General features: G+C 40.9%; 1 protein-coding gene across 7 annotated transcripts in view; it reads left to right on the forward strand.

Annotated features, from left to right (window-relative positions):
* The window catches only part of OSBPL5 (oxysterol binding protein like 5), a 221,781-nt gene that overhangs the window by 143,646 nt on the left and 65,442 nt on the right, over positions 1 to 12,693 (forward strand). For all 7 annotated transcript variants that reach the window (XM_039533779.1, XM_039533778.1, XM_039533781.1 and 4 more), the window contains one exon: positions 3,861 to 3,934. In XM_039533779.1, coding sequence (XP_039389713.1) covers positions 3,861 to 3,934 — 74 coding nt within the window. The remainder of the gene's footprint in view (positions 1 to 3,860; positions 3,935 to 12,693) is intronic.

The following is a 12,693-nucleotide window of genomic DNA, read 5'->3' on the forward strand; positions in this document are numbered from 1 at the left end:
GGAGCTAGGATTGCCAACAGTCCATTATTATTATTATAAGAGACATCCCTTATTTTTTCATCTCTGTACAACAAGATGGGGAGTTGCTGAGTGCTGCAAAAAGCAGCAAGAAATACCCTTGGCAAATGTAGGTGAGCACTGCTTATTATTATTATTATCATCATCAATAATAATAAATAATATCTGGAGGAGAGTGGGGTGGGTTGGGGGTGGCAGGGATGCTAAGAAATCAGTCCCTTATTTTTTAAATGCAATGTTGGCAACCCTAGGGAGCTGTTGCTGCTGCTGGTACAGTCCAATCCCGTTGCATCTCAGGTGGTGGTTGGGCTGGGGCTGATAGTGGTAGCAGTGTCATCTGGCTCCCCTTCTCTGGCCTGGTCTGGTCAAGACCTCTCTCAGGATCAGGATGACAAAGGTGTGGGGTTCCAGTAAATGGTAACGTGCTTTACCCTCATGACTGCCACGTTCCACTAGACTCCGTCTGTTCTGTTTTCTTCCCCAAATCTTTCTTTAAGGACCCACAGAGGGAAGGACGGATGGAATAGCCCATCCCCTCATTATTTTGTCTACCAATTAGGCCTAACATCCAACGAATCAAAATTGGTTCATTAATTTCTGGTTCCATATCATCTGCTTTTCCCGTAATCCTTGGGAATTTCAGCATAATCCTTTAATTATATCAGCATGACCTTTTTGTTTGGACTCATCTAGTCTCTCTGTCTGGTTCTCTTATGCCTGTTTATAACACTTGTTATTGAAAGCAACTTGACTTTCTGTTACATTAACCTGCAGTAACAAATGTTAATATATTGTGAACTTTCCTATACTTTTTACAACAAGGGGAAATTTGTAGGCCCAAGTATCAACACTCCTGTAAGGTCAGCAAGTGGTATGTCCCAGCTTTAGAACAGGCTGATGGTTGCAGAGATGTGTCACTTGAGGTGACCTGAGATCTAATTTATCATGTACAGCCAGTCAAAACCCAGCTCCTTATGTGATTATTTACTTACTATATAATTAATTAGTAACTTACATTTTTATCACAATCACTAATTTGATAACATGTCTAACAACTTTATCTTGCAGTGCTCTATTTTAAAACAGCTTTGGCCTTTGTTCAGTGATGTGTAGTCACTATATGCAGGGCATGCATTGCATGCCCCAGGAACAGCTTTGCCTGTGGGACAACTCCATCCAGCCTCCCATTGCATGGACAAAATGGCATCCTCCACACAACATGACCTTACACGCAGTGTATGTATGAGGTCGTGCTGTGTGGAGGATGCCATTTTGCATGCAAGTGTAGAATTGCAGGCATGACTAAATATGAAATGGCATGACACTGCCTTTGAATAAGGAACTGGGAACTAGGAATAAGGAGCTAGTATCACAGCTAAGGAACTGTGAATAAGGAACCAACTTCAGCTTTGTCTGATGCCTGTGTTTGAATTTAGTGCATTATTGTGATCTGTGGTATTGTGCATGATGTGATATGCTCCATGGTAGCATATTGAACTCAAAGGCATATGACAGGAAAGTGGTGCACATGACAAACTAAGCACAGAGGCAGCTGGGTCCATCAGAGAATGAAGTGGCTATTCTGGCCTCCTTTTCTGAAGGGAAAAGAGGATTGTTAAGAGGAAGGATGAGTTTATAGTTAAGGAATTATACTGGTAGTCTGAGATCTGGATTCAGTTCCTGGCTGTGTCACTAGTTTCCTGGGGTAAGTCACTTAACCTCTCTGTGTTTCTGTTTCCCATGTATAAAATAGAGATAAATCCCCCTACCCTTTCCCTATCTTCTCCTTTCTCTGTAGGCATTTGCTTTCTTAGGTCAGTTCCTCTGCACTGCACAGCAGGAGAAGCATAGGGACTCGTGTCTGAAATCACAGGGGCACTTAACCATGATGCTGGAAGCTGAAGGTGCTCAGTTCAGTGATATTCTGAGTCCAGAGAGCCTTTTTGCAAATGTAAAATTAAATTTGAGACATTTATACTATTAACTAAGGTGACGAGGCTCTGAATTGCTGATCAGTGACTGTAATCAGCAGTTTTCTACACAGAACCTCAACAATACTAACCAGTGAGATCCTATCGACTTTACAGTCACAACTCTGATCATTTATCAGATTGTTCTCTCACCCATTTTATAATGAATGTGTTAACAGAAAAAATATCATAAGAAACTTAATTTCCTCCACAAGTTTCTGCCTGCCTGCTTTTCTCATTGCATTTGGCTTCTTAAATGGCTGTTACATGCATTTTTAAGACTTTACCTCTTACTGACATGCCAAGTTTGCACTTGATTCAGTTGTACAGTTATTTAATATATCTCTTGTTTCATTGGCCCAAGCCAAGAATGGTACTAGTGGTACTATATATAGGACTACTTGTCCAATTTCTATGATTCTCATCACCCTGGTATCGGAGCTCTTCTAAACATTAATTAATGTATCCACAGCACCCCATCAGGTAGGAAAGTACTATCCGTATTTTACAGATGGAGGAACTGAGGCACAGAGGTGATAAGACTTACTTAAAGTCACACAGGACATCTGTGGCAGAGCAAAGAATAAAGCTTCAAGTCCTGACTTCCAGTCCACTGCACAAAATGCTCTAAGTGAAATTCTGGTCCCATTGAAGTTAGTGGCAAAACTTTCATTGGCTTCAGTAGTGCTGCACCAGGATTTCCCCGTGTTTTTTATGCGTCTCTGAGACTTGTCTACACTTCAGTAGCGTTTGGAAATTTCTCTATGAACACGTCTGGTGGTAATACATTGTCACTGAGTTTTGGCCAACAGGTTTAGTGGTTATTTACTGTATCAAGCATTGTGAACCCCCTAAGCACTAATAATTTTGAAAACAAAGTTACTTTGGACTTGGGAAAGAACAGTGTCAAGACAAATAAAAATCTAGTCTAATAGAATGGGTTTTTCAATAGGGGTTATAAGTTTTCCTTTAGTGTAAGGACATCATTACAATTTACCAAAAATACAGAATTTGTGTAGATAATGACATTGTATTGTCCTGAATAGAATTACATATTTTATAACATTAAAATATTCAACATGTATGAAATATATGTACTCTGCTTTGAAAATATAAAGCCTTACATAAATGCTAACTATTATTGTTAATATTTCTTATTGTATCCAATAACCTCTTGGTCAGGGGATCTTAACAGTTGATTCCAGAAAACCTGTAATCTTTTATTGTTTCATTGTTTAATTACATCTAGATACAGTTCTCATTCTATAAGATTTTATAATTAAGGTTAATATTTGTTGAAAAGAATGTACACTGTCAAATACATTTAGGTATGGGGTCATGCATTGAGCAAGGAGGATACAACAAAATATTGAAAAGCTTCTTATTAATTCACCAGGGGGTTATTTTGTGCACTAAATGAGGCAGAAGGCCAGTGGAAAAATAGTATGTGAACATATAGTTAAAGACCATCTCATAATGAATAGGGAGCCAAATTAAGAGTGCACAGGCAGCCTTAATTCTGGCGTTTCTTACTCTTTGAGCGTTTGACTTTGCAACCTTAACACTCACTTTTTAGTGTTTTTAATGTAGTTTTTAAATAGTAACAATTGAAAAGACCAAACATTTTGAATAGTGCCCTTTGTTATCTGAAACTCTTGCAGCAAATCTGTAACATGTTTTCTGAAGTTAATTTACATATGGACTAGATTATTTAAAGCAGCACTGTCTTCCTGGAGCTGCCCTATTGTGTCTGTCGCCTATAACAATTTCTCCTGCTCTGTGTTAGCAGAGGTCTTTTTAGAGTAATTGCTTGGAGTAGCCATGACTTTCCACAGAAATTCTCAGTTTCTTGTTTATACTGCTCTGTTGCAGGAAAAGACATGGAAGGAAACAGCCTGTCAGCACTGAAGGATGAGGCTCCACAGACTCCAGTCTCCATTAGTAAGGTACTGTGGGGTTGTGGGGCTTGTTCTTAGTCTCATTTGCATCTCTTTGCAGTGTGGGTTATTAATCAATTGTTCCATTTTAAAACTCCTTCAGAGAGCATCTTTGGCAGTACATACGGGTAATGCTGTGTGCATGTGTATGATATGAAAGTAGGATGAACAGGTGTCCCGATTTTATAGAGACAGTCCTGATTTTTTGGGTCTTTTTCTCATATAGGCTCCTATTACCGCCCACCCCCTGTCCTGATTTTTCACATTTGCTGTCTGGTCACCCTATATGAAAGAGAGCATGCTTAGAAGGATACAGATGAATCAACGCCTTCTTGTATGCCTGTACAGCACCTAGCACAATAGGACCATGATTGTTTGGGGTCTTTGAGAGGCAAGGGGGCTACTATAATGTAGATAATAATAATGATCACGATAAGGTTTCTATTTAAGAGACATCCCCTGAAACAACATTTCTGGTCAGGGAGGAGAGCCTAAAGCTTAGTTGTTGGGAGCTGAGACTTTTTTGTTGTTGTTGTTGTTCAGCATTCCCCACAATGGAACCTCTGGGCATTAGTGCAGTACAAATAATTAATAAGAGCCAAAATCCCAGATCAAAACATTGCATCTGTATCACAAGCCAAGCTGAAAACCTGGATCTGAACACTCCTGAATGTGGAGTTCAAAATCAGGATCCAAACCTAAAAAAATTCTGCCTGTTGGGATTGACTCAATGTCGCTATAGGATCAACCTGTGAACCTGGATCTGGATTTGAAATTGGGACATGGGATTTTGGTTTGGGCAGATCTCTACTTAATTTTGTTTCCGAAGAATAGCTAGACATAGGAACAGAAGCCTCTTAATAATTTTAACTTAATATATTCGGATACGAAGCTATAAAATGAAATCATGTTTTTCATTGGAAATTGAAATACAGCACAAAGGAAACAGCTGGAAGTTGAAGTGATTTCCTATCATACAGAGCACATTTTCGTGTATCTTTAAATGCATTTGGCTTGCCCAGGGCTTGTGACTCCCCTATAAGTGTGGGCAGAAGATTGTAAACACTTCCATAGTGGAAGGCAGGCTAATAAACAGGGACACGTTTTTAAAGTGCTTGTACACAAATGCCAGAAGTCTAAATAATAAGATGGGTGAACTAGAGTGCCTTGTGATAAAGGAGGATATTGATATAATAGGCATCACAGAAACCTGGTGGAGTGAGAGCAATCAATGGGACACAATCATTCCGGGGTACAAAATATATCGGAAGGACAGAAGAGGTCATGCAGGGGGAGGAGTGGCACTATATGTGAAAGAAAGTGTAGATTCAAATGAAGTAAAAATCTTAAGCGAATCCACATGTTCCATAGAATCTCTATGGATAGAAATTTCATGCTCTAGTAAAAATATAACATTAGGGATCTATTATCGACCACCTGACCAGGACAGTAATAGTGATGATGAAATGCTAAGGGAAATTAGAGAGGCTATCAAAATTAAGAACCCAATAATAGTGGGGGATTTCAATTATCCCCATATTGACTGGGAACATTTCACTTCAGGACGAAATGCAGAGATAAAATTTCTCGATACTTTAAATGACTGCTTCATGGAGTAGCTAGTACGGGAACCCACAAGGGGAGAGGCAACTCTAGATTTAATCCTGAGTGGAGCGCAGGAGCTGGTCCAAGAGGTAACTATAACAGGACCGCTTAGAAATAGTGACCATAATACAATAGCATTCAACATCCCTGTGGTGGGAAGAACACCTCAACTGCCCAGCACTGTGGCATTTAATTTCAAAAGGGGGAACTATACAAAAATGAGGGGGTTAGTTAGACAAAAGTTAAAAGGTACAGTGACTAAAGTGAAATCCCTGCAAATTGCATGGGTCCTTTTTAAAGACCCCATAATAGAGGCCCAACTTCAATGTATACCCCAAATTAAGAAAAACAGTAAAAGAACTAAAAAAAGAGCCACCGTGGCTTAACAACCATGTAAAAGAAGCAGTGAGAGATAAAGACTTCCTTTAAAAAGTGGAAGTCAAATCCTAGTGAGGCAAATAGAAAGGAGCACAAACACTGCCAACTTAAGTGCAAGAGTGTAATAAGAAAAGCCAAAGAGGAGTTTGAAGAATGGCTAGCCAAAAACTCCAAAGGTAATAACAAAATATTTAAGTACATCAGAAGCAGGAAGCCTGCTAAACAACCAGTGGGGCCCCTTGATGATCGAAATACAAAAGGAGCACTTAAAGACGATAAAGTCATTGCGGAGAAACTAAATGGATTCTTTGCTTCAGTCTTCATGGCTGAGGATGTTAGGGAGATTCCCAAACCTGAGCCGGCTTTTGTAGATGACAAATCTGAGGAACTGTCACAGATTGAAGTGTCACTAGAGGAGGTTTTGGAATTAATTGATAAACTCAACATTAACAAATCACCAGGACCAGATGGCATACACCCAAGAGTTCTGAAAGAACTCAAACGTGAAGTTGCGGAACTATTAACTAAGGTTTGTAACCTGTCCTTTAAATCGGCATCGGTACCCAATGACTGGAAGTTAGCTAATGTAACACCAATATTTAAAAGGGGCTCTAGGGGTGATCCCGGCAATTACAGACCAGTAACTCTAATGTCGGTACCGGGCAAATTAGTTGAAACAATAGTAAAGAATAAAATTGTCAGACACATAGAAAAACATAAACTCTTGAGCAATAGTCAACATGGTTTCTGTAAAGGGAAATCGTGTCTTACTAATCTATTAGAGTTCTTTGAAGGGGTCAACAAACATGTGGACAAGGGGGATCCGGTGGACATAGTGTACTTAGATTTCCAGAAAGCCTTTGACAAGGTCCCTCACCAAAGGCTCTTATGTAAAGGAAGCTGTCATGGGATAAAAGGGAAGGTCCTTTCATGGATTGAGAACTGGTTAAAGGACAGGGAACAAAGGGTAGGAATTCATGTTAAATTCTCAGAATGGAGAGGGGTAACTAGTGGTGTTCCCCAAGGATCAGTCCTCGGACCAATCCTATTCAGTTTATTCATAAATGATCTGGAGAAAGGGGTAAACAGTGAGGTGGCAAAGTTTGCAGATGATACTAAACTACTCAAGATAGTTAAGACCAAAGCAGATTGTGAAGAACTTCAAAAAGATCTCACAAAACTAAGTGATTGGGCAACAAAATGGCAAATGAAATTTAATGTGGATAAATGTGAAGTAATGCACATTGGAAAAAATAACCCCAACTATACATACAATATGATGGGGGGCTAATTTAGCTACGAGTCAGGAAAAAGATCTTGGCGTCATCGTGGATAGTTCTCTGAAGATGTCCACGCAGTGTGCAGAGGCGGTCAAAAAAGCAAACAGGATGCTAGGAATCATTAAAAAGGGGATAGAGAATAAGACTGAGACTATATTATTGCCCTTATATAAATCCATGGTACGCCCACATCTCGAATACTGTGTACAGATGTGGTCTCCTCACCTCAAAAAAGATATTCTAGCACTAGAAAAGGTTCAGAAAAGGGCAACTAAAATGATTAGGGGTTTGGAGAGGGTCCCATACGAGGAAAGATTAAAGAGGCTAGGACTCTTCAGCTTGGAAAAGAGAAGACTAAGGGGGGATATGATAGGTATATAAAATCATGAGTGATGTTGAGAAAGTGGATAAGGAAAAGTTATGTACTTATTCCCATAATACAAGAACTAGGGGGTCACCAAATGAAATTAATAGGCAGCAGGTTTAAAACAAATAAAAGGAAGAAGTTCTTCACGCAGCGCACAGTCAACTTGTGGAACTCCTTACCTGAGGAGGTTGTGAAGGCTAGGACTATAACAATGTTTAAAAGGGGACTGGATAAATTCATGGTGGCTAAGTCCATAAATGGCTATTAGCTAGGATGGGTAAGAATGGTGTCCTTAGCCTCTGTTCATCAGAGGATGGAGATGGATGGCAGGAGAGAGATCACTTGATCATTGCCTGTTGGGTTCACTCCCTCTGGGGCACCTGCCATTGGCCATTGTCGGTAGACAGATACTGGGCTAGATGGACCTTTGGTCTGACCCGGTACGGCCGTTCTTATGTTAATCCTGACCAAGAAGCAGCAGGAAGAGATGCTGTTGTGGAAAAGCCCTGGGGACAGTAACCTTTCTTAGTACAAAATGGCTTTGTGTGCATGTGTATATGCTATTGCTGTAACTAGACAAGCTGAGATCCAGTCCAACCTCTGCTTCTCAGCTGAGTTCCTAATTTGAACCCAGGCTCCCAGATAGCTTGATAGTGCCAAAAAGAGGTCCAGTGATTTGTCCACAGTCACCTGATCACTACGGTCTGAACCCAGGGCCCTCTTTAAACCCAGTCGTCTTGGAGACTCAACTAGACTGTGATATTAAACCCATGATTTAGGAAAGTGATGGGGATGCTTAGCTGATTTTTATCTGTGGTTAGGCCATTCATGCTAGTCAAGGGACTGGCCTACAGATAATGGGCAACAGAATGGCATGTAAATCAGAGTTTGATTTCTCAGTTACATTCCTGTGCTTCCCTCCTCTCCCCCACTGAAATGCATTTATTGATGTTGCAGGGATTTGAGTATTGCCCTGCTGTACATTTCTAGGTTGAGTGCTTGCTTTCTGACTTACCTTCCTATAGGTGTGCCTAGGTAAGGGGTGAAGGCTGCAGAGCACTCTGACACCCAGAGGGCTTTCGCTGCTTACCAAGCAGACTTTTGATGGGTTATTCTTTCCTATACGCTGTTAGGGGAATTTATCACCTAATAATTAGATAGAGATGAGCGAAACGGAAACCTTATCCAGCCCCTTGCCACAGCTTGGAGGCTGAGATGATATGGAACCTAGGTCAGACCCAGGCCTGGTTCTGCTTTTGCCAAACCAGGGCCCTGATCCTGTATTGGGAGGTAGGCAGGTGAATTCCTTCACCCACACAGAGAGAGCTCCTTTTGAAGTGCATCCGGGCCCCTGTAACTTAGATGCTGAGGGTTTGCGAAAATCAAAACCTGGCCACCTCTGCTCATCCCCGATATTGGAAATTGGTGATTGAACTTGCTAGACTTGGAGAGATGTAGTTAGTTTCCTGTTTCATTTCCTACCTAAATGATGTAAGCAGACTGACTCTCCATTACTAAGAGAGACAAGGTGGGTGAGGTATTATCTTTTATTTGATCAACTTCTGTTGATGGAAAAAGAGACACTTCTGAGTTTACACAGAGCTCTTCTTCAGGTCTGGGAAATGTCACAGCTAAATACAAGTTGGAACAGATTGACTAACATAACTAGTTAACACATTTCAAGGGACTGTTAAAGGTGAGGTGATCTGTTAATGTCCCTCTAGACCAAGGGTAGGCAACCTATGGCACATGTGCCAAAAGCGGCACGCGAGCTGATTTTCAGTGGCACTCTCACTGCCCAGGTCCTGGCCACCGGTCCAGGGGACTCTGCATTTTAATTTAATTTTAAATGAAGCTTCTTAAACATTTTAAAAACCTTATGTACTTTACATACAACAATAGTTTAGTTATATATGATAGATTTATAGAAAGAGACCTTCTAAAAACATTAAAATGTATTACTGGCATGCGAAACCTTAAATTAGAGTGAATAAATGAGGACTCGGCACAGAACTTCTGAAAGGTTGCCGACCCCTGCTCTAGACAAAGAGGGAAAAGGCAGCTGGGGGGGTGGTAGTGGGTTATAGACTGTTGTAATAAGCAGTAAATCTAGTCTCTCTATTCAGTTCATGATTTTTAGTGTCTAGTAAAGTTATGAATTTAAGCTCCCAGGCTCGTCTTTTGAAATTATTGTGCAGGTTTCCTCTGAGGATGAGGACTGACAGGTCAGATGTAGAGTGATTGCTTTGTGAAAAGTGTTCACCCACGGGTGATATGGTGTCTTTTCTCACTTTCCTGTGTGAATTCCACACTGCATCCATGTCCATTACTAAGATGTTTGTGTAGCGTTGTTTAGAAACTGTGTGTCAAATGAATTGTAGCTCTTAATTGTCAAAGTGCCTAGAGCTGGGAATAGGCATCTTTTTTTAATATTTAAGTTTAAAATAGTGCTTCCACCTATGGTGAGTCAGAGAGCTTATTTAATTAGGTCATATCTGGATCAGTAATAAACAAACACTTTTTTTATAACCCAAATTGTAACTTTCATGGATTTACAGTAATTATACTAAATAAACACAAATAGTGGGGAGTTTGGATAGGAGTAGAGAGACCAACAATAAGCCAGTTGTATCCCTTGGGCAACCCTATTGGTCAGAGGGGGCAAATTTAACCAGGTTTGTAGATGTGAGACATGCTGATATTTTCTGACCATTGCAATCATGATAAAATACACACCTGAAGTGTCAGTCCTCATCAGCCATTCAGATCACTTCCTCCACTCTTCGGAAGGGCTGAATGCATGAACAGGATGTCTGGGGAAGTTTAGGGATGAGGTTAAAATCGTGTTCAAAGCAGTTTACGACAAGTCTTGAGACTCTGTCACAATGGGTCTCAAACAATTGCTTTTAGTAGCAGCTCACCAGCCTTTTTGTACTAAAGTTGCCTGCCAGCAAATTGACTGGCATCCACATTGGGCAGCTGCTCACCTGCCTTTCTGGATAAAATAGAAGGATTGGACATGGTGTAGAAAGGGGCTGTTGCTGTATACCAGTGTTGGGATTATGCCAGAGCGCACCTAGCTATGGCATGGTAGCTCAAGAAAGGAGCCTGTTAATTCCTTCTTCTTTAAAGTGAATTCCCTGCTGGTGAAAAGTGCCAGCCTGACAGCATTGTAGGCAGGCCAGTGGAACGGGTACAGCAGCAAGCAAGCTTCTCCAGCTGCCCCATAATTGTGCCTCTGGGCTGTCGCAAAAGTGCATTCTCTAGGAGTTAGATTCAGTCTCCAATTCTTGGCCTCTCTGAGTTGGCCAGCCGGTTAGTGCAAATCTGATGTGGACACCTGTCTGTTTGGAACTGCCCTGAGACCACATTAACATAGGCTATGGTCAGCAGTCAGATGGTCCTGCTTTTCAGCCACTGCTGATCTGGGCTTGCTTTATTCCTATGACTTTAACTTAGACATGAAAGGCTGTGTGTCGTTACCAACCCATTAAGTCCCCTACTTCTCCGTCACAACACTTCTCAGACAGAATTCAGAGTCAAGGATGAAATCGGTTGTGTAGGACTGGAGTAAATTAAAGCAGTCATCCCACCCTACCTCAATTCTGGCAGTGCAGGAGAGGGAGCATTCTTAGGCTCTTTCCTAGGAAAAACCTTAGTATTGGTCAGAGAACATGAGGCTGTGAATACTTGGCTTTATTTTGCACCAGCAGGTTTAACTGGCTTTATTACAAATATGTGCATCTTCAGCTTAGTTACTGTGACACGTGTACTTTTCCAAAGCTTGTTGACCTTTTCACTGGCTCCTGCGAAGGAGAAGAAAGATGGCTTCGTGGTTAGGGCGCTCAACCGGGTCTTGGGAGATATGGCTTTGGTTTCCATCTCTGCCACAGGTGGCCTGTGTGACCTCAAGCGAGTTACTTGGGCTCTCTGTCTCTGTTCCTCATTTGTAAAATGGAGGTTTCACTACATTTCTCCCACTCATTTTCTTGTCTGTTTAGATAGTGAGTTAGTTGGGGAAAGAACTGCTTCTTTCCAGGTGTTTCAACAATGTTCAGCACAATGGGGCCCTGATCTCAGATGGGGCGTCTATGCTCTATTATAAACAATAAGAGCAGGAAAAACAAGAGGCATCACTTTCTTTTTACATGATATCTTCTTCTTCTTAATTCTAATTATTCAAAACATTTTTAACATCTTTCCCATCGTCACCTAGGGCCTTTTAACTTTGCTGTCCACTGGCAATTAGGGTTGCCAGTTTTGGTTGGACGTATTCCTGGAGGTTTCATCACGTGATATAATCGTTTAATTAAAGATTAATCTTTATTGGGGGCCCCCTAAACTTTAATTCCTGGAGACTCCAGGACAATCCTGGACTATCGGTGATCCTACTGGCAATGCTCACAACTGGCAGTGACAGAAATCTGTTGAGATCCCATGATTTGCTTGCAAAGACCTAAAATGTTGCTCATTCTAAGGGATTAACCATAAAATCTTGAAGTTGGATTTCAGTGCTAGTTTCCTTTTCCTGTTAAGTCACCATGTGAGTGTCATAATTACAGATACAATTAATATAGGACATGAGTTCAGATGTCGCATATACCGTGATGTATTAAAGGGGCTGGCAGCAAAGCTAAAAAGCTTAGCAGAGCAGGAGTGAGGGGTTTTTGTATGTTGAGAGTTTGCTATGTATTGGTTTCATTGCTTGATTTGTAGTCAGAAAGATGAGTTGAAACTTTTGCTAGAAGCCTCATCCACTGGCTTTATTTTAATTGCAATACAATTACCAATAGAGTGTGTTTATGATATATCAGTTTGGCTTTAACAGAGCCACTACAAATCCCACATTGTCTTAAATCAGTCTTTTGAGTTCCAAGTGGCAGCGTGCCTTTAACTTTTCTGAGTTAATTAAAGCCACGTTTATGCTTAAAAGTGCTATAAAAGATCAGTCACAAGTCTGGCAACTTACAAAGTTTTTGCCATTTATCCAGTGAACCAAGAAATCAGGACCAGACTCGGCTGGCAGAAAGATCTGATAGATGCGGGATCCAGGAACAAAACGTTCTTTGTGCTCCCTGAGCATCGTTTAAAAGAGAAGAGTCCAAGCATTCCAAACATCGCTCTTGCCAGGACACAGT

This window comes from Mauremys reevesii, linkage group 4 (assembly GCF_016161935.1).
Source record: "Mauremys reevesii isolate NIE-2019 linkage group 4, ASM1616193v1, whole genome shotgun sequence".
NCBI classification, from domain to species: Eukaryota; Metazoa; Chordata; order Testudines; family Geoemydidae; genus Mauremys; species Mauremys reevesii.